The following is a 24,325-nucleotide window of genomic DNA, read 5'->3' as shown; positions in this document are numbered from 1 at the left end:
ACCAAGCTCTGCCCTACGCCTGGATACCTGCTCTGATTAAGCTGGGCTACGATAACCGCCCCAAACTTTGAGTGGTTATCACAATAGACAATCACTCCTCGTTTACCTGAAAGCAAAGAGCAGTGCTGTGTGAGTCATGGTGGGTCTCCTGAGGACCCACGTCCTACCCTGGGGTTCCACTCCCTTCCCCTGGATCCTCATCACTGGGTGCAGAAGAGCATGGAGCTCTTGCCAGGGAGAGTTGTACCGGCCAGTCTTGGAATGATCCTCAGGATTCGCACTCAGTTCCTCAGAGAGAACTTGGTCCTTATGTGCACATGCATACTTGGAGGAAAGTTGACAGCGTTGCAGGGAGCACTGGGCCCACGCCAGTGCACAGCTAGTGAGTTCCATCCCGGGCTCCACAGGCCACACTCTGTGATGTAACAGGATGCACCCCGAAAGACAAATGCCAAAGGTCAAAGTGCCTTTGGGACATCTGGTAAGCAGGTCAGGAGCAGCAAGTCCCCCGAGGCGGGGAGTGTGTGTTCCCCAGACTAACGCCTGGGCTTCGCTGAAAGACAAAAAGTACACTCCAAACAGAGCTGTGTGCAGGGCTTCCTGACTGCCAGGTAAACACATGCACTGCCCAGAGAGTGGGCCACCCTCTCTGTGGGACAGGGCTGGACTGGTGTAGGGGCAGCCACTGGAGTGAGTGCAGAGAAATAATGAAACATGGAAACAGTCACGATCCTTAAACAAGTGTGCATTCGCGCCACAAACTATTGCACTTTTTTTTACTGTTTTATGATTTAATCAGACAGTCATTAGAGACCAACACATTCAATAGCAGCCAGCGGGATTACCGGATTCTTCAGAACCATCGCTTGTAAAAGGACAAGGCTATTCAAACAAAATTAAGTTTTCTGCAGAGGGGAGCCAAGTTATTAGTGGGCTTTGGCAAATATTCCCCAGGCAGACATCCTGCATTCATCACGTGGACTTGGTTAGCTTCGTCCAAGCTTTCTCCAAAGAAGAACAGCTATTTATTAAGGGCCTGCTGTATATTAATAGCTCTATATAGATTCTATCACTCACCTACAATGAGGCTATGTGGCGTGTAGTTATGAGAATGCCATTTTCAGATGAAGATACCGGATTTAGAGAGTTTACGCTTTCTGGGGCCACAGGCCCAGGAAGTAGTAGAAGTAGGGTTCCAAGCCAGATCTCTCCGACTCTGGTACCTAAATTCCTCTTCATCTGAGAAGCAACCTGGTGTTAGCTGAGGGTCCGTCATGCTATGCACAACAGGTCAAGAAGAACCGTGACTGCTAGCTTTCCTTTTGTGAGGGTGTGCCTGCTGGGATGGCTGTGGTTGGTGCCACTGCCTGTATCAGTGGGGTTCCCGTTACTCATCCTGCTCTGCCCCACCAGGCACAGGATTCCAGAGAGCCAGACTGTGAAGGCGAGAGATGAAGGTGCCTCTTAGTGTGGCTGCTTGTCCCTAGGCTGCCATTCTTTTGCACAGTATGAGAGCTCATCTTCTGAGCTGGGACAGGACCTCAAGCAACACAGTAACAGAAATGCTAACAAACATTTCATGTTTCCTTTCAGTAGACTAGAGGGATTCCACGCTAATAATAAAAATGCAATAAATACCCCACATTTTTAAAAGAGCAAAATACTAAGCAGGGCCGAGTCCGTCCACAGCTTCGAAATGAAGCAGCTGAACCAGCTCAGCTCTTCCAACTCCAAGGGGTCCTGGCTGCTGGGCATCTTCCTCCCACCCCTCCCAGGCCTCCAGCCTCAGGAAAGTGAAAGTGAGAGACTCGACGAGGGTGGAGTCTAAGCCTCAGTAGGGAGCGGGGCACCCTTCACCCAGCTTCCGGTGGGTTGAGAACAAGGCCCCAGCACAGTCTCTGGTCAGGCGGGGAGTCGGAGAGCCACGCGACGTCCCCGGCTCACTGCCCCAGCCTGCCTCGCGCTCAGGCCGCCTGCCTGTGGCGCCCGCGTGAGCAGGGCAAGGGTTTGGACAGAGATAGGGATTCAGGGAAGGGGCAGCAGTGTGAGGCCTGAAGAAGGAATGGGAAGATCTCAAAGGGCAAACTGCAAAAGGGAGTTAAGCAGGAAATGTCTTGCTGGAAATACACCCAAGAGGCTGGATCCCTGGGAGATGTGAAGAGAATCAGGAAACTGTGGTGTAGATGATCAGCAGTAGGGCTGGGGGGATTCAAGGGCGTGAAGAGGGGAGACTCTCCAGTTAGAAAATCATTATCCAGCTATTCTACCTTGTGGCTGTCTTCCTGAAAGAGGTAAAGACATCACATTGCAGGGACCCATGTTTTTAGCAGCATAACTCAGAATAGCTAAATCTTGGAAGCAGTCTATGTGTCCATCATCAGAGGAATGGGTAAAGAAAATGTGGTATGCATATGCAATGGAGTACTACTCTGCTGTAAAGAAGGATGAATATGCATCATCTGTAGGAAAATGGGTGCACCTTGAGAGCCTAATACACAAAAGCTTCAAATCACATGGTTTCTCTTATAGGAGAAAACCAAAATACGAATACATAGAGAAATAAAAGGTGGATGTAGGACATAGGAAGATGGACCTTTTGCGAAGGGGAAGGAGACTGAGAGATGGAGAGAGGGGTGAGGGAAGGTAGGGGACGGGGACGAAAATGTGAGGTGTACCTGCACTGATTCTCTAAGACGAATGTGACCATGGTGTACCGCAAGCGTGGACCGCTAAAAACAAAAAGTAAGAATGAGTCTATTCAGGCCAGCATATTGAAAGAGAGGGGAGGGAAGGAGGGAAGGAAGGAAGGAAGATGGAGAGAGGAAGAGGAGGAACAGATTCTCTGCAGTCCAGCTGGAGTTGGGCAGGGAAGAATGGACCTGAGCAGGAAACTGAGTCCAGAACGTTAGAGTTTTAAACTCAGCTGGTCCAGACTGGGCAGCTCTGTACCTGAATATACTGGACACGTGGAAACTGTGGGAAGTGTCTTGCCTGTTGGATGTTTGTGTGTACACGTCACCGGATTATTCCCAAAGAGTCAGCCCCACCCCGTCCTCCCCCACAGAGACGAATATTCTCCCTGCCCACCTTGTCTACGCTGGGCTTGGCCCTGTGACTTGCCTTCACCTACAGGATTTTATATACAAAAATGTTAAATCATTTTTTATTAATACGCGCCGTTCACACCCTTGGGGGTAGGTACAGGAACATAGCACAGCCTGGTTCTTTATTTTCTCACCCCTCCCCACTTCTCCAGTTCCCCTTCATAGGGTTTCAGACCCCGTGTCAGCGAGGACCTGGAAGGCCTGATGCAGCCCAGCCCAGCCTCCCGCCGAGGAAGTGCGCCCTGGTGCTGACCCAGGATGAGGAAGCAGAGCAGACCTAAGCCGAACCGTGGCTTCAGTGGAGCCTAGTCGGAAACAGCTGGGATCTGGTCAACCAGTGCCCTGGAGAATACGGACCGAGATGACTCCCTTAGCACTCCAGAAGGGTGCATGGGTTGGTGCAAGGGGAATGTTCTCATTTTTCCTCCTCCAGCTCTTATTTGTCAATATTTCGTTACATACAAACTAGTCTTTTCCTCCAGTCCTAGCATCATTTCTCTTTCAACATCTTAGTTCTTACTGACTCAGCCAGAGGGCAGCATAGTCTCTAGGGTGAAAGAAACTCTTCAGCCACTCCATCATGATGCTTTTCTGGAATGTGTTTTGTATTACCTCATTCTCAAAACATCTTATTTTTAAGGTATGGTTCCATGCATTCATCAGCTTTCTCATTGCTGACACCCACAAGTCAAAGCAAGGGATGTGTAGTTTAGCTCACAATTTCTGAGGACTCAGTCTATGGTCATCTGGCTCCAAAGCAGAAACATCATGCAGAAATTCATGGGGACCAGGAAGCGGGCCGGGGGACAGCACCAGAGAGCAGGGAGAGAGAGACCAGATACATCGTCCAAGGTCACCCCCAGGAACCCACTCAGACACACTCAGAAGTGTGATCCACCATCCCCTGCATGAATCCCAGAGCCAACACATCTGACACGCCATCCCACCCTGCCTGCAAAGTCACACCTGGGTAATGTATTCTATGTATTCCATGTTCATTACTGGTATCTAAGAGTGAAAATATATGAAAACGTGCAGTGATTACATGAGTAGCAAGGATCTGCAGACATTATGACCATTTTAAAATATTCCATTTTTCCCCCTTCCAAGAGCACAGTAGGACTGTAGTTCCTACCTCCTTGGATGCTTGGCCAATGACTCGTTTGGCTCATGAATTGAGTGGAAGGGACAGGAGACCTTTGCAGTGGGAGGCTTTATGTTCCAGGTGTGATTAGTCACACTTGCCCTTTCCCTTCCACCGTGTCCGGTGATGCTCCACATATCAGAGGCCTCATCGGTCTCAGCTCCCAAGCTCATGATCCAGCTGTGACCGGCGTGTAGCATGTGTGAGAAATATTCCTTAAGACACTGAGCTTCTGCAGTACGTGTACCAGATTCTCTTAGCCACTTTCCCAGTCACTGAGACAAGGAACCTGACCCCTGCAGTGTCCAGGAGAGATTGGTTCTGGCTCACGGTTTCCATCCACAGTCAGCTGGTTCTGAGGTGCAAGTGGAATGGAGGAAGGGTCTAGTGGAGGACAGCTGCTCACAGCATGGTGGCCAGGAAGCACAGAGCAATGAGAAGAGATGGGGGAGAGGTACACCTCCAGGTCATACTCCCGTGACCTGTCCACCCAGTGAGTCAGCTTCTGAGTCCCCGTGATTCAGCCACCTTCCAAACACATGAGGCTTTTGGGGCCATTTCACATCTCAACCACGACACAGATCCTAACCCATTCCAACTAACAAGATGAGCGTGCCTAGACTGTCCGAGATGGCTTTAGTTTAGCGTAAGAGATATTCCATGTTCATCAGCTATTAAATGATATCATTGGATTAGAAAACATTCTTCCCAATCACAAACTGTCCTTCTAAATTTCCTAACGATTTTCCCGGGCTCCACATTTAAGTTAATTGACAAATCTGCCTTTTCAGTCAATGGCCCACCAGGATGAGTTTTCAATACTTTCATGTTCTGATCATAGGATCTTCCTTTTGGGAGATCGTTCGGAGAAAGTGTCACTTTCTGATGGTATAGAAGAAGACTCATGGAAAAGTTCTCTCCTATGTTTAGAAGAAACTCTTTCCTGGGCATTTTGAGTTTATAGCACTGAGTTCGGCAAAGCAGCTTTACTTAGGAAATGGTAGGTAAATCAAAAAGCTATGTGTGTCACTATGAAGTAAAAATGTCAAACTACTGAGAAAGCATGGAGGATGGGAATGGTTTCCTTAGGCCATGCTGGCAACACCAAAGTACACACTTTCAGAAGGAAAAATGTCCTTATAAAAAGTAAAACATCTACTACTGTAAGAACAGCGTTTAGTGCAAGTGTGTAAACTACAAACCAATGGGATATGTTCATGAGTTACAGCCATTTCAAGTAGAAATCACTTCGCAGCATAAAGCTTTGTTCAGTTAGCCAAGCAAATGAGAGAGAGAAGGGAAGACTGTCCCTACTGAATCTTTAACACTTTCTATTTCTCACATCATGAAAAATCAAAACATTCCTTACTAACCGAATGTCAAGTATTGATTCAAAACCACTTCTCCTCCCCACTATCCCAGGACACGAAGTACAGCTGAGAAAAGCGTCAGAGCATAAAGCAGTGACTTACCTCTCAGAGGTGCAGCTGGCCAACCAGCAGGCAGAGCGAATTTCAGCAGACTTCCTCAAATGAGTCACACAGTGTGAGCTCTGGTCCTTAGGAAATGTGATGCCTATGGCAAGGGTGCACCAGGGAAAACCCTGGGAGAAACGTGCAGTTGTCTTGATCTAAAGACAACTGCAGAAAACTACTAACACCTAACAGTAGATAAACTAAAAAAAAGACAAATTTTACCCACACTGTTCTATGCCCAACCTCCCATCACAAATATTTCAGGAGTCCAGGATGAGAATATACTTTGAGATATCTACACCCCATGTCGGAACTTAAAATGAAGGACAGTGATCTTGTGGAGCTAGTTCTTATATGATTGAGGGACCTGACTACAGACATCTCTTCCCAAATTCACTCTCAGTAATGTAGCATAGCAGATCGAAATGAGCCCTGGGGGAAGGACGTACCTGACCCTTCTAAAAGGCCACCCTTCTTCATTCCTCTTCTGGTTGCTGATACGGAATAGGTGACACCCAAAGTTAAAGGAGAAACGGCTTACTTCAGCTCACAGTTTGGAGTGGTTTGAGTCCACATGAGCTGATACTAAAGCAGAACAGGGCAGCAGAGGGGCATCAGGGAGGAGACAGTCCACAGCATGGCAGACAGGAAGCATACAAGTGGCAGAAACAAACCTCCCTTCCTCTCTATATTCCACCCAGGACATAGTCTTATTGGCTGATGCCACTCACATCCAGGAAGGGCTTCTGTCATCAAGAAATCCACGCAGCCACACCAAGAATTATGCTAAACCCATGAGTAGACTCATCCTATGCGACACACTCTTCATCAACACCCATGATCCAGCTGCCTCCCCAAAGCCCTACTTACAAGCACGTGAGGTTTTGGAGGGACAGCTAGATACATCACCACAGTTCAGTATCTGTATTTTTGTTGTTTGTTTTCTAAAAGCCTCTTGTGAAGTGTTTTCTTGCAAAGCACTGCATATAAGGCCTAGCTGTTACATAAAATAAGTTCCATCCTCCAAAATTGAAATACATACCTTCCTAATAACCCGGGAGGCCAAGTTTCTATTTTGTCCCAGGTTTCATATTTTTCTACACCAGAATTTGGCAGGGAAAGGAGAGAGTCATCCCCCAGACTCCAGATCCCAGATGTGGGCTGAAGTCCCAGCTCTCTGCTTCTCAGTCCATCCGAGTTCTCATCACATGCTGGGACAGAGTTCATGTCAACACCAGGGAAGAGTCCAGCACACTCATCTGGCCTCATTGCTGCACTTGCCACGCTCGAGCGGAGAGTGGCCCTTACTCTGTCCTCCCAGGCCTTGCTCCATGCCCAGGGTGCTGTCCTTATCCACCTGACATCAGGAACGCAGGGCAAGGGGTCAGCAGATGGAGCCCAGGGCGAGTGCCACCCCTTATCGTTTTGGAAGCTTCCCCTGCTTGTGAACAGCGGTGGTCTCACCTCCTCCTGGTGAGAGCCACGGCATCAACACTGAGTGCTACTGCGGGACAGCACAGTGAGGGGCAGACAGAAAAGCAAGCTGCAGACCTTAAAGAGCTAGCACAGATGGGAGACAGCACTCTGGAGAATGCTTGCTTTCAGGTCTCACAATCCTTAGGTTTGCTGTTGGTATTGGGGATTAAACCCTGAGCCTTCATACTTACCTAAATGCCCCTGCCCTCCAACCACAGCCACTTAGACATATGGGGTTATAGGCATGATGTTTTTCCATCCTAAGAAAAGATATTTATTTATTTTAATTGAACTGTTGTTTTAAAAATAAGTATTGCAATGAGTTGCTTTGTTACATGTGCATATTATGAAATGATTAAGTGAAGTTACTTAATAAATCAACTACCTCATGCACTTATTATTTCTTTTTCTGGAGCATTTAAGATCTACTGTCAGTGATTTATTGAGACCTTGTCTGAAAATCAAAACCAAAAAGAAAGGGCTGGGAATGTAGCTCAGTGCAAAGGCCCTGGGCTCAACTCCCGGTACCACACACATACACACACACACACACACACAGAGATGTCCTGTTTTAGCATTTTGTATGTAGGTATTGTTATTATTTGAAGTCACCTGTATAACAGATGTCCTGGACTTGTTCATCCTGTCTAAATGAAGTTTTGTACACCTGATCAGCATCTTTCCAGGCCCCCTCTAGCCCCTCAAAAAACCACCATTCTCTTCTGCTTCAGTGCATTTGACATTTTTAGATCCTGCGAGTAACCAAGAAGATGCACTGTATGTCTTCCTGTGCCCAGTGTTTCCCGGGTTCATCCATGTTGTCACAAATGACAGGATTTCCTTCTTTTTAAAGTTTGAATATTATCCCTGTGTGTGTGTGTGTGTGTGTGTGTGTGTGTGTGTGAGATTTTGTTTTTCAGTTCTTCTGATCATCTATGGATGTACATTTGGTTCATACCCAGGACAACGGACATGACCCACAAATAAACAGGAACAAAAGCAAGGGCGAAATAGGAGTGCATCAAATGGAAGCTCCCACCCATCCAAGGAAGCAACCAATACAGAGAAAAGGCAGCCTGTGGAGGTGGAATAATGGGGTAAAATAGCTGTAAATCATGCATCTAATAAAGGTTTAATATCTAAAGCATATGAGAAATTTAAATCAGTAGCAAGAAAACAAATAGCAGGTTTTAAAATGTTAAAAAACCCAGATAGATATTTCTCAAAAGAATATGTACAAATGGCCCATAGTTACATGAAAAATCACTGATCTAGCAAAGCTAGAACAGAATTTATCTAATGTGTTCTAAAAGTTGTTACTAAAGTACCAGCTGTGAGGTAAAATAGCTGTCTGTGTTTCTGAATTGTTGTGAAATATCCAAATGAAGAGTAATTACTATTTCTGATTCCAAAATCACTGATCACCAGAGAAATGAACATGAAAGCCATCGCAGTGAGCTACGATTTTACCCCATTAGATGGGCTGATCGCAAAGTGAAAGATCGGTGTGCGCGGAACACGGAGATGAGAGAACCCTGCACACCACTAGCAGGGGTGTGAATTAGCACAACCACGATGGAAAACAGCATGGCAGGTCCTGCAAAACTTCAGAAATAAAACGACCATGATCCAGCAGTCCCAGTTCTAGGGATCCATCCAGATTGTGAAGTCAGCATTTTGAAAAGACAAATGTATTCTCATGTTCATTTAGGAGGCCTCTTCCAGTAATAACAGAGCTTTATTTGCTCATCTATTTGTAGAAATTGATTTTTACTTGCAAATGTTTTTATTTATATTTTGCAGCATACAATACTCACATCCCTTGCATGGGGTGGAACACGCACCTCACATATCTTAACCCCTTCTTACATCCTCCTCCCTTCCCTCCAACCTCTTGATCCCCTCCTATCTGAGAAAGATTCATCTCCCCGCTTCCTACTGTCTGTCTTTTATTTTGCTCTGTATTTAGACTTTGGGTTTCTCATATCAGAGAAACCATGTGACATTTAAGCGTGTGTGTCTGCTTTATTATTTCACTTAAAATTGTGGTTTCAAGGTGCATACATTTTCCTACAGATGACTCCAATTTTTCACATTTCTGATGAGTGTGTCTGTGGTCCATACCGTGACCTTCACTTGGGGGCTTTTCACACCTTATGGGCAGGTTGATTTGCTGATCTGTTTGTTTCTGTGTCGTACGTACTCACTCCATCGGAAACCATATGTTCAGGCCACAATTTTTTCAACACTTTTCTTAAAGCTGGAACAGAATTTACATAATTTATTCCAGAAGTTGTTACTGAAGCACAGGATGGGAGGTGAGAAATAGCAGTTTGTATGTCTGATTTTTCGGAAATTATTAAAATGGAATTAACTGATTGCTCCTCCCGGCTCACCTGCCTGGTTCAAAACATTGGCCACCTTGGTGTCCTCGGGCCACGTCCACACCCTCCTCCCAGACCCGAGAGGCAGCCTGCTGTTGTCTTCCCCGGACACCGGTGTCGGTGGTTCCACTGCAGACCTGGGATAGGAAGGGAGGTGGAGGTGGGAGCCCCAGGGATGAGGACGGTCTCGGTTTTCCTGCGCGAGCAGCTGACTGAGCCTGCTTGAGGGAGGGGACCGTGCCGTTCTGGAAAGCGGGGCTGTTTGGAGCGAGACCCTAGAGGAGGCCGCAGGTGTGGGCTCTGCCTTTGCGTGTCCCTCCGCATCAGCCCTGTTGTCTCTCTCTGAGTCTCGCAGCAGTGTGTCCTTTGGGCAAGATGCGGCAGGTTGCAGGCTGGGGCTTCCTGGGGAGGGTGGCGGTGTCCCGGCTGGGCTTTACTTCTCCCCTGGACGCTCTGCTAGCACAGTGGGGACCCCCGTGAGGGACGGGGCCCTGGGCTGTCCCACTGCACGCCCGACTGCCTGCCAAGTGCTGGTCCCTGGCACGCTGCCCTCTCTGGCCTTTCCCTCTTGCTGCCTAAGGGGACAGGAGACGTGTGTTGTGAGTCAAATCACTGGGCAACCAAGTGCTTTGAGAACTGCTCCATTCTCTCAGGCAACTACTGTTTACTCCAGCCCGGACTGGGGGCAACGGAGGGTGCAGCCCGAGGGGACGGCCCAGCCTTCGCAGCAACCCCCTGTCTTCTCCAAAGAGGCGCAGCACGATGCCAGGGTCCAAGGGCGAAGAGATGCCGCCCGGCCTCTGCTCAGCGAGAGCCGGAAGCTCCTCCCGCGCTGTGCATATCTGGGCCGAGCGAGTTTTGCAATAAAGGAGCTGTCACTGCACAGGTGAGAAAGAGGTGTGAGAGCTCTTTCACTTGCTCCTGCGGCTGCTGATGGCCCAGAGACAGAGACGACGGACAGGTGAGACGTGTTCTTCCTTCCATCTTCCATCGGGAAAGACTCGAACCTGGGCAATGCTTCGCGCGGAGTCCTGGGGTTCGGTTGTAGTTCAAGTGCTTTCTCTTTCTACCTGCTTTTCCTCCAGGCCATAAAAGCTTTTGACTCCCCTGTTTTCCAACCTCCGAGCTCCTGTCTGGAGTTGCTGCACCTTCAGAGAGAGCCACCCCCTCCCTCGTTCGCGAGCCTCTGCTGTGTCTGGGGTAAGGGCCACTTCCCAGAGCTGCCAGGGGCCAAGACTTCCAAGGCCAGGGCACACTACTCACTACTCGGGACCTGGGGCGCAGCAGTCCCCTGATGTGACAGACACCGGAAGGCTCCCTCCCCAAGGACGCTGCAGACCGGAGCTGCCCCGTTCTGTGCTTGGTGAGTTTTGCAAGGGGCAGTGCTGGTGCACACGTGTGATTCGTTAGGGCTGAGCTCAGCTTTTTCTTACGCAAAGGGCTTGCGGATCCAGGGCTCTGGGTTGGAGGTGGAAAAAGCATTCAGCTGGAACTCGGTCCGTGGCGCTCCGTGCCTCTGGTCCCGGCTTGGAACAGCGTTGATTTGGGAACGCGGTGCACCGGACTGCTTCCTGGCAGATGGCCTTCTCCAATTATGTTTGCTTAGTCGGTTGTCAAATTACTTTTTGAACCCTACGCTGACCCAGAAAGTATGCAGAGCGGGGCGGAGAGAAACCCGTCTAAGAAAAGCAAACTGGCGCTGGAGGAAAGAGGGTTGTGACTGGAGTTTTGCAATTTCCCCTAAATAATAATGTGCGTGGATGTTGATCCTCCGTTCACCCCACAAGCTTCTTTAAAACACTGGTCCCGGCGCACACTTTAAATCATTTTATTTCCTTAATGAAGGACGTTCAAGGAGAGACATTAGAGGTTGTAGGAATGGATTTGCGCAAATAATAATAGTTCTCATGACGAATATATGGTTTGGGTCGCAGAAGTAGCAGCTTTCCATTCTGCAGCGCAGCAGTCTGAATGGGGTAATTCAGGGAAGCGAGTATTTTCCATTTTAGAATCTATGGAAAATATTTCTGCGCAGAATTGAATATTTAAATGGGTCAGCAGGCAGAATGTGGAACCTTTCAAGGGAGTGCACTATACAATTCATGACTTGCATGAGGAAATATTCACTAATTGCCTTTCAGCCACTCACTGAATCAGAAGAAGCACAAATAAGTAAAGATGAGACTTAAATTAAAGGGACTCGGTGCCTGGTTTCATGAGTTACAGTGTGTATGTACCCAAGTGATATTAAAAGTTCAGGCAACACAAATATAATCTGGTTAACTTCTACCCCTCCAAGTGCAGATTAATTCAGTTTTATGATTTAATGTTTGAAATACAAAAGAACTGTGATAATTTCAAGCCTCTATGGTACAGCATCCAGAAATCTTCCTGCCTCTCCCTCCAACACTGAAATATCAAATGGGGAGGTCAACTAATTACCAAAGATTTTGAGTTTAGCTACTGCTTTAATATATTTCTAATAAATTGAAGTTTTTGCCTGGAAAACGATTCCACCCTAAATGCTCCAGGATGTAGTACTCTGTCAAAATTCCATCTCCCCATTTTGAAGTCAGTTACTTTTCCTTTTCAACCTTAAGATCGCCTATCAAATGAGGGTGAAGTCTCAGAGGGCTTCCTGGGGGCTTGAATAAGGCTACTGCAGAGAAAGCATCTGCCGAGAGGCCAGGACACAATACCTGCCGAATAGATGGTTTTACATTTTACACATATGTCACACACACATACCCATGAGGTTCACCCTCCTCTTTCTTCAGTCATTATCTGGCCCTACCCGCCGGATGCTGCAGGCCCAGCCCTCCACTGTACCCTACGAGTGTCAGCAGCTCTCCTAACATGCCTGGGAAGAAGAGATGGATAGTGGCCAATAGTGACATTGGCTAACATGAGTCCATGATATTCTTCTCCACCATCATTACTAAAGACACTCATGCTGCCTTTTATTCTGGGGATCAGTAATCAGGCAGATGAATCGGTCTTCTCAGGCACATATTATCAGCTTGCACTTTTAATTGTGCAAACGGTATCCAAGAGGTTTCTGCCCTCACCATTCTGGGAGTCCCCTCCAAAGGCTCTGACTGGAATTAGTTGCAATGAACATTTGAGGGATTTCCGCACTCTCCTCAGAGCTAGACTATTTCACATGTTCACCAGGCTGGTAAAGCTAGTTGTGTGGCAAGCTCCCCACTAACCAGCAGATGAGATTTACACAAACTACACCCACCTGCTCAGAGCCTCCTCCATCCCCTGCCTGCCTGATCAGGGCCATGCAACCAGTGCTCCTTTCTGGCTCTAAATTACTTTTACTTCCAAGATCGATGCATAAACCTAACTTTCAAATCTACTTTCTTGATTCCAAACTCTGCTGGAAAAGAAACTAGGGGACAAACGGGAGCTTATAAAATTCCAGGAGAGAGAAAATAAAAAAGACAAATTCCACACCCATCACCAAAGTAAGGAAATCTTCAAAACAATTTAGTTGTGCCAAACAGAAATTTCAGATAAAAGCCCTACATCTGAGGAGGAAAACTATGGTTGGTTATCAGGAAGGAAAACACAGACGCACAAAAACATTGGGCAATGGCATAAAATGAAATGAAAACTATCCCATCAGATAGGAAGCTGCCAAATTTCAGGAGCTGTTTTACAGGACAGGCAAAGCTGATCCCTCCCACCAAAACCGATCTGATATTTCACAAACAAAACTGTAATTGTAAGGAGAGACAAAGCACTAATTAAGTATAGAATAAATATTTTCATTTTATGGGTATTTGCCAAAGAAATCCCACTGACCACAAAAATATGTACTTTCTATAGCTAGGTGTATGTATTATTTTCTTTTCTTCCATAAAACAGTAGCTTATGAACAAAATAAATTGTCATGGTATTTTAACTGGGTCCAAGTCTTCATCAGGTGGATGAAACTGAAAAACATTTCAGCAAATTCTACACATGTGCAAGCTTATGAATTCTAAAAAGGAATTTACCTTTACATATTGGTGATTACTGATTTTTTTTCTTTTTAAATTCTCATCATATTTGCCCCAAGAAAGCTTTACAAATCACACAAAAGTTAAATTTCCCATCGCACCATGATTTTGTTTGGGTTACCATTTCCATTTTCAGAGCCTAAGAAAGAGAGCTGGGAGAATAGAAATGACCACCTCCCTGCACGGATACCCAAATAAAGCCTCAGCAACACCCAGGTTTTTCCAGTTCCTCCACACGCTCCCAGATGCCTCTGCCCTGCACAGTTCAGCCTGATGTCCCTGCTCTCTCGCTGTACCTTCCGCAGGACATCTCTTTAGCCAGAATGTTGGGCAGGTAGAAGAAAAACATACCAAATACAAAGCCCCACTAGTCTGGCGTGTGCTCTGTGTGTGTTGGTGCACATGTGATGGGCCCAGCAGTAGCTGTGACACTAGCATGATGCCAAGTCCAAATACTGGGGCGATGCTCATCATGATGGAAAATGCACCCCTCAAACCAGGATGCTCCAGGCATCTGTGTTTCAGACTTTAAAAAAGTCTTTCAACCAATACAATTTCAAATTCATGAATGAATGTTACTGAGAATGAGTAGAGTTTAGAATACCTACCAACACATAGGGAACTTTGATGATAAAAATGAATCAGAAGGATTCTAATTGTCTCATTCTTAAGATGAATATGTACCGGTGTAGCAGACATAAAGACATCACGTCAAGTATCATCTGTGTGTGATATTATCTGGCCGGTTTCTGTGTATGCTTATTCTGGGAATGGTAGTAGATTTTTGCCTGGATTACCATGAAGATTCAGTGGTTATTATTCACGAAGCACTTAGAGCAATGGATGGCATAAAGAAAGCATTCAATAGATGCAGACTCTTAATTCTGCTACTATAATGTCTGCCAGTCCTACTACTCCTAATACTATTGTAACCTCGCTTCCAATGTCATTAAAACTGGTGCTTCCTTATTTTTTTCTTTAGTCTTACCGAGTTATAATAGACAGATGCAAATTTACATATTTATGGTATTCAGGATGTTTTGACAGATGTGTACATTGTGAAATAATCCCCATAATTGAGTTAATGACTACATTTGCCGCTGCACATTTTTATCATTTTTGTGTATGTAGGGAGAACACTTTAGATGTATCTCTGTGAATCGGCCAGGATATAATACAGTATTAACTGTAATCGCTGCACTCTTAGAACCACAGAATTTATTCATCCCGCATAACTGAAACTTTTTAGTCTTTGACTCTCCACATTTCTCCAACCCCCAGATCCTGGCAACCACCGCTCTCCCTGCCTTTCCGAGTTCAGCTTTTGCAGGTTCCACACAAAAGTGAGATCACACAGCACTTGTGTTCTGTGCCTGGATCGTTTCACTTAGTGAGATGCCCTCTAGACTCATCCAGGTTGTCAGAGATGATCAAATGTCCTTTTCCTGTGTGCCTGAGTGCCACCCCCTGAAGGCACAGATGCCACAGGAGGCAGAAGGATTGGAAGTTTGAGCCCAGCCTAAGAAACTTAGTGACTTAACAAGATCTGCTCTCAAAATGTAAACAAACAAACAAATAAATAAGGGCTGGGTTGTAGCTCAGTGCAAAGGTCCTGAGTTCAATTCCTCATACCACAAATATATATATATATATTGTTCAAACCCGTGTCACTAGAATGTTCCCCTTGTGTTTTCTTCTAGTAGTTTTAGGTTTTCAGGTTTTATAGTCATGTCTTCAGTCCACTTTGAAGTATCTTGTTCATTGTGTGAGAGAAGGCCCAGCGTCATTCTTCTGCACATAGACATCCAGTTTTTCCACCACCATTTGCTGAAGAGATTGTTCTTTCTTTCCAGAGAGTGTTCTTGGAAACTTTGTCAAAGGCCAATTGATCTCAAATGCATGCATTTATGTCTGGTCTTACTATTCTATTCCATGGGTTAATGTGTCTGTTTTTTATGTAATACCATGCTATTTTGATTACTTTTGTGTGCCACCGAGTACTCAACTAAGCACCTTTATACTGTGCTATTTCCCCTGCCCTTTTCCTTTTTCTTACTCTTTTTTTCTTTTTGAGACAAGGACTCACTAAGGAACTAAGTTGTCTGGTTGGACTTGAACTTGCAATCCTCCTGCCTCAGCCTCCCAGAGAGATGAATTACAGGTGTGCACTGCCATCCTTCACTTATACTTCTAAAATCAAGTAGTGTAAGGGCCTGGGATTTGGCTCAGTGGTTCCACCACCTGCCTTGCAAGTGCAAGGCCCAAATTTGATTCCCTACTACCAAACAAAAAAGCATTTTGGCTGGGGATTTGGCTCAGTAGTTCTACTGCCTGCGTTGCAAGCTCAAGGACCTGAGTTCAATCCCCGGTACCAAAAAAAATAAAAATAAAAATAAAATCAAGCAGTGTGATATCTTCAATTTTGGTTTTCATTCTTATGACTACTTTGGGTATTTGGAACTTTTATGGTTCCATACAAATTTCAGAGAGTTTTCTTTTAATTTCTCTAAAAAATGTCATTAGACTTTCATTAGAAATTCCATTGCCTATGTAGATAGCTTTGTGCATTGCAAATATTTTAACAGTATTAATTCTTCCAGTGCATGAACATTGGGCATCATTTCATTGACTCATGTTTTCTTTAATTATTTAATCGTTTGCAGTTCATAGTGTTTAATGTATAAATCTTTCATGTCCTCGTTTAAATGTAATCCTAAATATTTTCATTGCTGGAATTATAAATGGAATTGTTTTTCATATTTTTTTAGAATATCCATTATTACTGTATAGAAATGGTATGTGTACTTGATTTTGATTTCATTATCCTGTACCTATACTAAATTTTTTAGATCTAAAGGTTTTTTTCTGGTGTCTTTAGAATTTCAATATAATATCACATCATCAGAAAAACAGATAATTTTATTTTTTCCTTTCAGAATTGGATGCCTTTTAATTATTTCTCTTGTCTAATTACTGTGTCTAGGATTTCTAATACTGTGCTGAATAGAAGTTGGTAGATGGCACTCTCATCTTACTCCTAATCTTACAGGAGAGGCTTTCTATCTTTTACCAGCCTGACATTAGCTGTGAGCTTAAAATAAATTGCTGTGACCGTCAACCTTACCTGCCACCCTTATTGGCTAAGAAGCTGCTCAGGCTAAGAGAGAGACACGCTGTGGGTGTGACTGGGTGGCCCACAGAGGTGCGATTCTGGGGTCCCTATCTGGTCCCTAGATCCTTCTTCCCTGGTGTTGTTTCCTCACTCTGCTCCCCGCCTGCCACAGGCTGAGAGGTTTTCTTCCACCAGGGCTTTCCACAGTGAGATTTTTGCCTTGGAGTCAGCCAACAATGCACAAAACTCTCTGAAATTGTGAACAAAATTAAGCCACTCCACCTTAGCTTGTGGGTGTTGCATATTTTGTCTCAGCAAGAGCAAAGTAACTGATACAGAAAACTGGTATAGGAAGTGGGGTTGTTGCTGTGACTACACCTAACCATGTGGTTCAAAAACCTTTGGAAGTAGTTTGCTGGAGTCTGGAGATGATTTGTGATGAAGGCTAAAGAAGCCCTAGAATATTATAATTAGAGCCTGATTCTGGCTGGCCCTCAGAAATCTAGAATCCTGGTAGGAGTGCAAAGAGTAAAAACTAAGCTCATGAGGTTTCCACTGAGGACTTCATTGGGAATTGGACTGGAGGCCGTGCATGTTACACTCTGGCAATCAATCCGTCAATCAAAACATGTTGACTTTTTCCCATGTCCTGAGACTTCATTGGTAAGGGCTGCAAAGTAATTGATCTGGCAGAAGAAATTTCAAGGCAGCCACACTATTCATAAGCACCACTGGTTGCTTTTAGCCAGATTTATAGTGAGAATTTGGAACAGAAAACTTTGAAAATTTTAAATTTGGGCTCTATGGGAGCCACATATTAAATTGTGGCTAAACATCTGGCTAATACAATGACATTTATTGCATTTAGGTTTTATATATGTTATATAAATATAATCATATATATTATAATATATTGCAAGAGTTGTTACCATGAAAGGATGATGAATTTTGTCAAATGCTTTTTTCTGCACATATAGTAATTACTAATACTTTATCCTTCATTCTGCTAGTGCAGCTTATCACATTTATTTTTGTGTGTTGAGTTATCCCTGCATCACTTGATTATGGTATGTGATCTTTTAGTATGTTACTGTATTTATGTTTCTAGCAGTTCATTCAGGATTTTCACATCTGTGCTCACCAGAGAAGTGAGCCTACAACTTTGCATTCCTTTACTGGCCTGGTGTAGCTTAGATCTGAGGGTAATACTGACCTCAAATTGAGCTTGAAAGTATTCTATCTTCTTTAAATTTTGGAAGAGTTTGAGAGAAGCATGTGTCCATTCTTGTTTAAATATTTGATAGACTTCTCCAGTGAAGCCATTGGATTCTAGGCGAGAGGTTTGGATTATTGATTCAGTTTCCCCTCTTCCTATTATTCTGTTCCGGCTTTCCACTCTTCATGATTGAGTCATTCTGCCTCACACAGAACGTACATGTATACAAGTATAAATACACACATTTGCCTCTGTTGCTGCTCTTGATGAACTGACTACTTTGTCATTATATAATGGACTTCTGTGTCTCCTGTGACAGTTTTTAGCTTTAAGCCTCTTTTGTCTGATACACAGAGTCACCTCTGCTCTCTCTGGGTACTGTTTTCATAATTTCTTTTACATTTTCTTCCTTTAGCCTCCCTTCCCTTACTTTCAGGCCATGTGTGGTCTTAAAGCTAAGTGAGTTTCTGCTAGGAAAATGCAGTTGGATTTTTTTTCAGTCATTTCACTGGAAGATTTAATGGATCTTTATGTAAAATAAGTGTGGATAGGTCAAACACTTACTTTTGTCATTTTTCTGGGGTTTTTTGTTTTCTTTTGTATTTCCTTTGTTCTATTCCCTGCTTGCTAACATCTTTTGTGATTTGATCGTTTTTTGTAGTGCTATGCTTTTATGTCCCTTTATCTGTAGTGAATCTGTGTAGGATTTTTGTGGGTATATAGTGGTTATCATGATGCTTACATAAAGCATCTTATAGTTATTAAAATATTTTAAACCACTAATATATTAACTGTAGCCACATATTAAAATCTGCATTTTAGCTTCTCCTGCCTCCATATTTTATGATTTTTTTTTTTTTTGCTTCTTTGTTTGTAGTACTGGGGATTGAACCTAGAGCCTTCACATTGAGCTATGTTACTACTAAGTTATTATAATTAGAGCAATTTTAATACTTATATCTTTTAACTTTTACAGTAAAGTCAAAAGGGATTCACACACCACCATTACTATATCAGAGAATTTTGAACTTGATTATAGTTTTATGTTCACAGTGACCTTCTTATGTTTTCACACTGTGAGTGTTCTTTTGCTTGAACTTGAAGAGTTCTCTTCTGCATGTCTTATAAACAGATCTAGTGGTGGTAAACACACACAGATTTTGCTCGTCTTGGAAAGTTTTAATCTCTCCTTCATTTCTGAAGGACAACAACTTTTCAGGTAAAATATTCCAGGTTGGCAGTTTCTCTCCATGCTGAAGAGAGCACCCCAGGCTATCAGGTTTGTACTGAGAAATCTGCTGGTCACTTTTTGGTGTTCCCTTATATGTGAGGAGTTATTTCTCATGTATTTCAGTCCTTTATGTTTAATCTTGTTGAGATTCTTTGGTCTTCATAGATCTAGGTATTTATTTCCCTGTTATTTTCTGACTTTATGTCTTTAAGAAGCTTTCTCTACTTCTTTTGAATTCCAATGTTTATGCTCACTCAGCAACCCATGGGGTACATAGGATTTCTGTACTCTTTTCCATTCTCTTTTATTTTAGTTCAAAGCTCACAGATTCTTTCTTTGGTTTGATCATGTCTGCTTTGAAACTCTCTGTGGAGATGTGTAGGCCAGTCATATGTACCTCAGCTCTGAATTTCTCCTTGGTTCTATTTGTGGTTTCTATCTCTTCACTGAATTTCTCATTTTAGTCACAATTTTTCCTGATATCATTTACCTACATCTGTACTCCCCTGGAGCTCTCTAAGTTTCTGGAAGGTAACTGATCGCACTTTCATGTCAGTTAGTTTGTGCACCGCCATTCCTTTACAGGCAGTAACTGGTTGTTCGTTGTGATGGTGCCATGATCCCTTCATTATTCATTATTCTGATGCCCGTGTCTTGGCGTCTGTGCACTGGAAGAGGTAAACCCCTCTTTAACTCTTTTCATACTGGCTTCAGCCAGGAAGGCCTTTGCTAGTCACCCCACGCAGAGAGCCTCAGTGGGCTGACTACCCAGTACACTGATGGACTTGGTGCTGGAGTCTTTGGGGTAACTGAGATAGAGCATTCTGAAGTTTGCAGAATCTAGAGGTCATATTGTGTGAAGGGCAGCAGGAAAACTGATTATATTTCACTTACATAAGACAGAATAAAGAGGATACATTATTGTTGTCTAACATAACCAAAGGACCATTGTTGTGGGATGAATGGATCCTATATTGTTTAGAAAAACCAGGCCAGGTTTTAAAATATATTGTACATACATATTTTTGTGTTGATATTGTGAGGAATCTTTTGTCTTTGGTTTGTGACAGGAACTTTTACCAAATAAGTACCCTTCAGCTTATAAATAGATCAGGTTTCAGAATGAAAAATGACATGAAGTACCAAAAGAATAATGAAATTAGCAAACTGAGGTATGTATAGAGATAAATAGATAGATGATAGTTTCTTTGTCTTTCTTCATATTTTATCTGGGGACTTATAATCATCTATGCTAACATTTATTTGCTGTGCAACCTGAATCTTCTCCATGTACCTGTCTCAATACAAAATATTGTATTGAGAGAAAACTCACGTAATTGCCTTCCTAGTATACATCTCTACATCTCTACCTCTGTGAACAACTGCATTCTGTTCTGCACTCTTTATCCTCTTTGTTAGACTGTAGAAACTGTTCTTTTGGTATAGATCTGTCAAATTTAGGTTTTAAATAAGGAATTCAATTCTAGACGTGACCATCCAACACTGGCAATGTGATTTTCATAGAACCATGTGGAACCCTCCCTCCTGTCAGATTTTAGATTTCTTGTTGTGTCACAATTGCATAAATGACTGCCCTACTCTCAGTACCACATCCCCCAAAAAGGAGGCAGCAGAAGGGAATAAGGGAAATGGGATGTGGTGGCTAAATCTATTTCCTTTCCAAATTTTTCTCTACCCACTAACTTCCAAATGTTTTCTTTCTCATAATTACATCACGCACTGATCTTAGCTATAGGGGAAGCTCGAAAGGTAGGCACAGTGGTTCATGAACTCAGTTCATTTTGTGATTGTGGGAAAGGTACCTCAGTAGAGTTTGTCACACAATGAGGAGTTCGCGAACAGAAGCAAAATTTTTTCCAAATGCTTCCATTCCATTCAAGAACTGAATTGTTTGTTCATGAACCGAGGTGCGCTCTATTCATTAGTTTCATGCTATGAAGAAAGTCACGTGACAAAGGAATGGTGATCGTGGATTCTAAAAAGAATTTGTCAGTCCACCTTTTTTTAAGAAAGTGCCCTGAGATTCTCAGACAAATACCAAAGCACTTTGTCCCTAGCCTACTTTTTTTTTAACTTTGTTAATCATCTCATTTGTCCTTAACATCAGAACTTCATGGCTATTTGTTCCATACAGTGCAATGTGCATAAAGACTGTTTTTATCATGTAGAGTGCTCAGTTTAACCTTTGTGTGAGGGAGGAAGAGAGAACTCTTCCCGCTTTTCCACAGGTTTGTACCCTACTGTGGTGAAAGTCTGAGTTGAACAACTTTATCAGGACAGGCAAAGCCACTGTGCATGGGCGAGACGTGGCCTACAGGCCACTCCTGTGCATTCTGTAAGACAAAAATAGTTCTGGCATCCTTATGGAATTTGAAAAATAATACCAGAATATGCAGCAGAAACTGTGAGGATATTACAAACCCTAAAAGACATACTATCTGACCTTTTACAGAAAATATTTGGCAAGCTCTGGCATAGATAAAAATGTGTCACACTTCTTTTTATCCTCCTATGCAATATAAGAAAATGTGCCAACCTGCCTCTGCTCCCACCCAGAAAAGCAAATGTTCTATCCATTCCATAGAGAGAAGAGTCTTCTCTCCAACTCCTTGCTCACACTCTTGAGATAAATACTGAGCTAAAATTTCTGGGAAAATCAAAGCATTCTTTTCATTAGGAACCTGACTGGGCATGTTTCTTATTTACCCTTTAGTAACTGCATTTCTGTGGACAGCAGATAAAGTGCTGTCATCAGAGCGAAGGTCTCTGAGTCCATAACCAAACTGCAGCCACAAGCAGATAAGCAAACAGGAGACCAGAGTCCACGTGAGCCATTCCTGCTCGCAGGGGTCAGGCAGAGCCGGCGCCCGTCCCTTCTGACCTTGATTTGTCCCCGCAGGGAGCTGCCGGGCTCTGCCTCTAGAGAGCAACTCATGGATTGTATCATCCACAAGGCCGAAGTCCTGGATGGGGCCCACCTGCTGCAGGTCGTCTGGGACCAGGGCGGGGAATCACTGTACCCAGCCGTATGGCTGAGGGACAACTGCCAGTGCTTCGACTGCTACCTGGACTCTGCAAAGGCCCGGAAACTTCTCCTGGAGGCTCTTGATGTGAACATCACTATCAAAGGCCTGACGTTTGACAGAAAGAAGGTAATTTTCCTCCCCACCATCTCTTCCTGCGCTTTCCAGTTAATAAAGGAACTGGTCTGCGGTCATTTACACAGCTATCTTTTCCCTGGGTCTAGAGGACAGTTTTCGTGGTGTCCTTGCCTGGATTTTTCTTGTCAGAAGGTAAATATCACCAAAGGGGCGTCCTGCCCCCAGTTTGGTACTCGTCCCAAAGGACTTTACACCTGTGTCTTACTGCTGGGAGTCGTTCCTTCTCCCTGGAATGACCGAGGACCAAATGAGTCAAGTGTCTGCTGCGTATTGTAACCCTAAGTGCGCAAAATGATGTGATTCCTTTCATCATTACTACGATCATCATCGTGACTGTGTTTTCTCATCCTGGTCACTACGAGCTCTAACGCTCTTGCCAGGAATCTTAACTGATACCTGACCTCAGTTGTCACAGAAAGTGTGGCGCCACTGGCCCAGAGGACACAGAAGGAGAATCTTGGGCCCAGCCAAGTGCTATCTTTGCAGTTCTAATCTAGCAGCCACAGACTTGAAGGGTACCCACTTGGCTGTGAGAAAAGAAGCAGAAAGGATAACTGGATCCCCGAGTCACCTTAAATAGAATCCAGAAAGGGCAGCAGCAGAGAGCAGGAGCTGCACAGGCACTGACCTTCGCCTTCTGTGTCACCAGGTTTACATCACCTGGCCCCACGAGCATTACAGCGAATTTGAAGCTGAGTGGCTGAAGAGACGATGCTTTTCCCGGCAGGCCAGAGCAAAGCTGCAAGGAGAGTTGTTTTTGCCAGGTAATCCTGCCATGGTCTTCAATGTCTTTTAAATCTCTTATAATAAGGATATTATAAAATATGTATAATGATTTTAATTGTACCTAATTACGGGGTGAGAGTGATAATTTCTGTAATGGTCAGATCGGAGCACTTAACGCTTCCATCACCTCCTTCGCAAGGCCTGTATAGTGAGAAATTTGCTCACACCCTGTGCTGTGGGGAAGAGGAGGTGGTCGTTCATGGGGCGTGTTTAGAGCGTTACCCACACAGAAGTTCTGGGGGAAATGAGGCGCCGTGCAGAGCAGTCTGCACGTTCCGGTGGGGTGGGACGGAAGACACAAAGCTGCCTTGCGACTTTGCCGTTTCACCTTGGACCTGGCACAGACCACAGACACTCTGAAAGCGTCCCCTGCAGAGAGCAGGATACTCCTGAGGCATGCTGCCCTGCCAAACAGTTTGGTCTCAGGCCAGATCAACACAAACCAACAAAGCAGGAAGTCCTGAGCCAGTGTCCACGGAGGGAATTAGCTCAGCGCTAAATCCATGAAATGAGAAACAGGACAAAGATCTGAGAACCTTCAGAGGCAGGGCAGGCAGAGGCTTGGTGCATCCCACACTCACCCACACAGCCCGTGCTGCCTCCTGCAAACACAGCATTGAGTGTGCCTGTGAGTGTGTGTGTGTCTTGTCTGCAGGCCAGGCACTTGGGTCTGGGGATAGTTTAGATAGGTCTCAGTGAGAACCTGTGACCAGAAAACTTCAGAAAAGGGAAAAAAGGTGGATTCATAGAGAAAAGAAGACATTGCTTTTAAGCTGCAACAAAACGAAATAAATACTAGAAACAAATCAGTTTTTTAAAATGGAAAAGCACAGTACTATAGCTCAAACAAAGGCACTGGAGAGGGTGGGAGAAGTGTATGATTTATTTTCTCTTAAAGATTACCTGAAATGATGCCCATTAAAGGCAAACCTCAGCACATGTGATTATTTTTATGGATTTACTAGAAACTTCACTTCTACAAACTCACTAGCAAGGCAAGTTGTTATCATTTCTGCTGTTCCTATTGGACCATGGCTCTGTGAACAAGTGACCAGCACAGCACGGTGAATCCTGTAACACCGACAGCGGGAACTCTGAGCCACATGTGAGATGGAGAAATTCACCACACTCCTTTCATGTTTGAAATTCTTCAACACATGTGGTCACTCTCCATGGCTTTTTTTTTTTTTTTTTTTTTTTTTTAA

At 44.2% G+C, this 24,325-nt stretch overlaps 1 protein-coding gene across 1 annotated transcript in view; it reads left to right on the top strand.

Annotated features, from left to right (window-relative positions):
* Positions 1-15,731: 15,731 nt before the first annotated feature.
* The window catches only part of Bbox1 (gamma-butyrobetaine hydroxylase 1), a gene marked incomplete at its 3' end in the record, with an annotated part of 53,395 nt that continues 44,801 nt past the window's right edge, over positions 15,732-24,325 (top strand). Inside the window, exons 1-3 of the mRNA XM_033763908.1 lie at positions 15,732-15,754; positions 22,073-22,325; positions 22,984-23,098. Of these exons, the coding sequence (XP_033619799.1) occupies positions 15,744-15,754; positions 22,073-22,325; positions 22,984-23,098 (379 nt within the window). The remainder of the gene's footprint in view (positions 15,755-22,072; positions 22,326-22,983; positions 23,099-24,325) is intronic.

Source organism: Fukomys damarensis, unplaced genomic scaffold (assembly GCF_012274545.1).
Source record: "Fukomys damarensis isolate Sample0158 unplaced genomic scaffold, DMR_v1.0_HiC HiC_scaffold_16, whole genome shotgun sequence".
NCBI lineage: Eukaryota > Metazoa > Chordata > Mammalia > Rodentia > Bathyergidae > Fukomys > Fukomys damarensis.
Note: the sequence above shows the minus strand (reverse complement) of the source record. Positions and strands in the feature narration are given on the sequence as shown.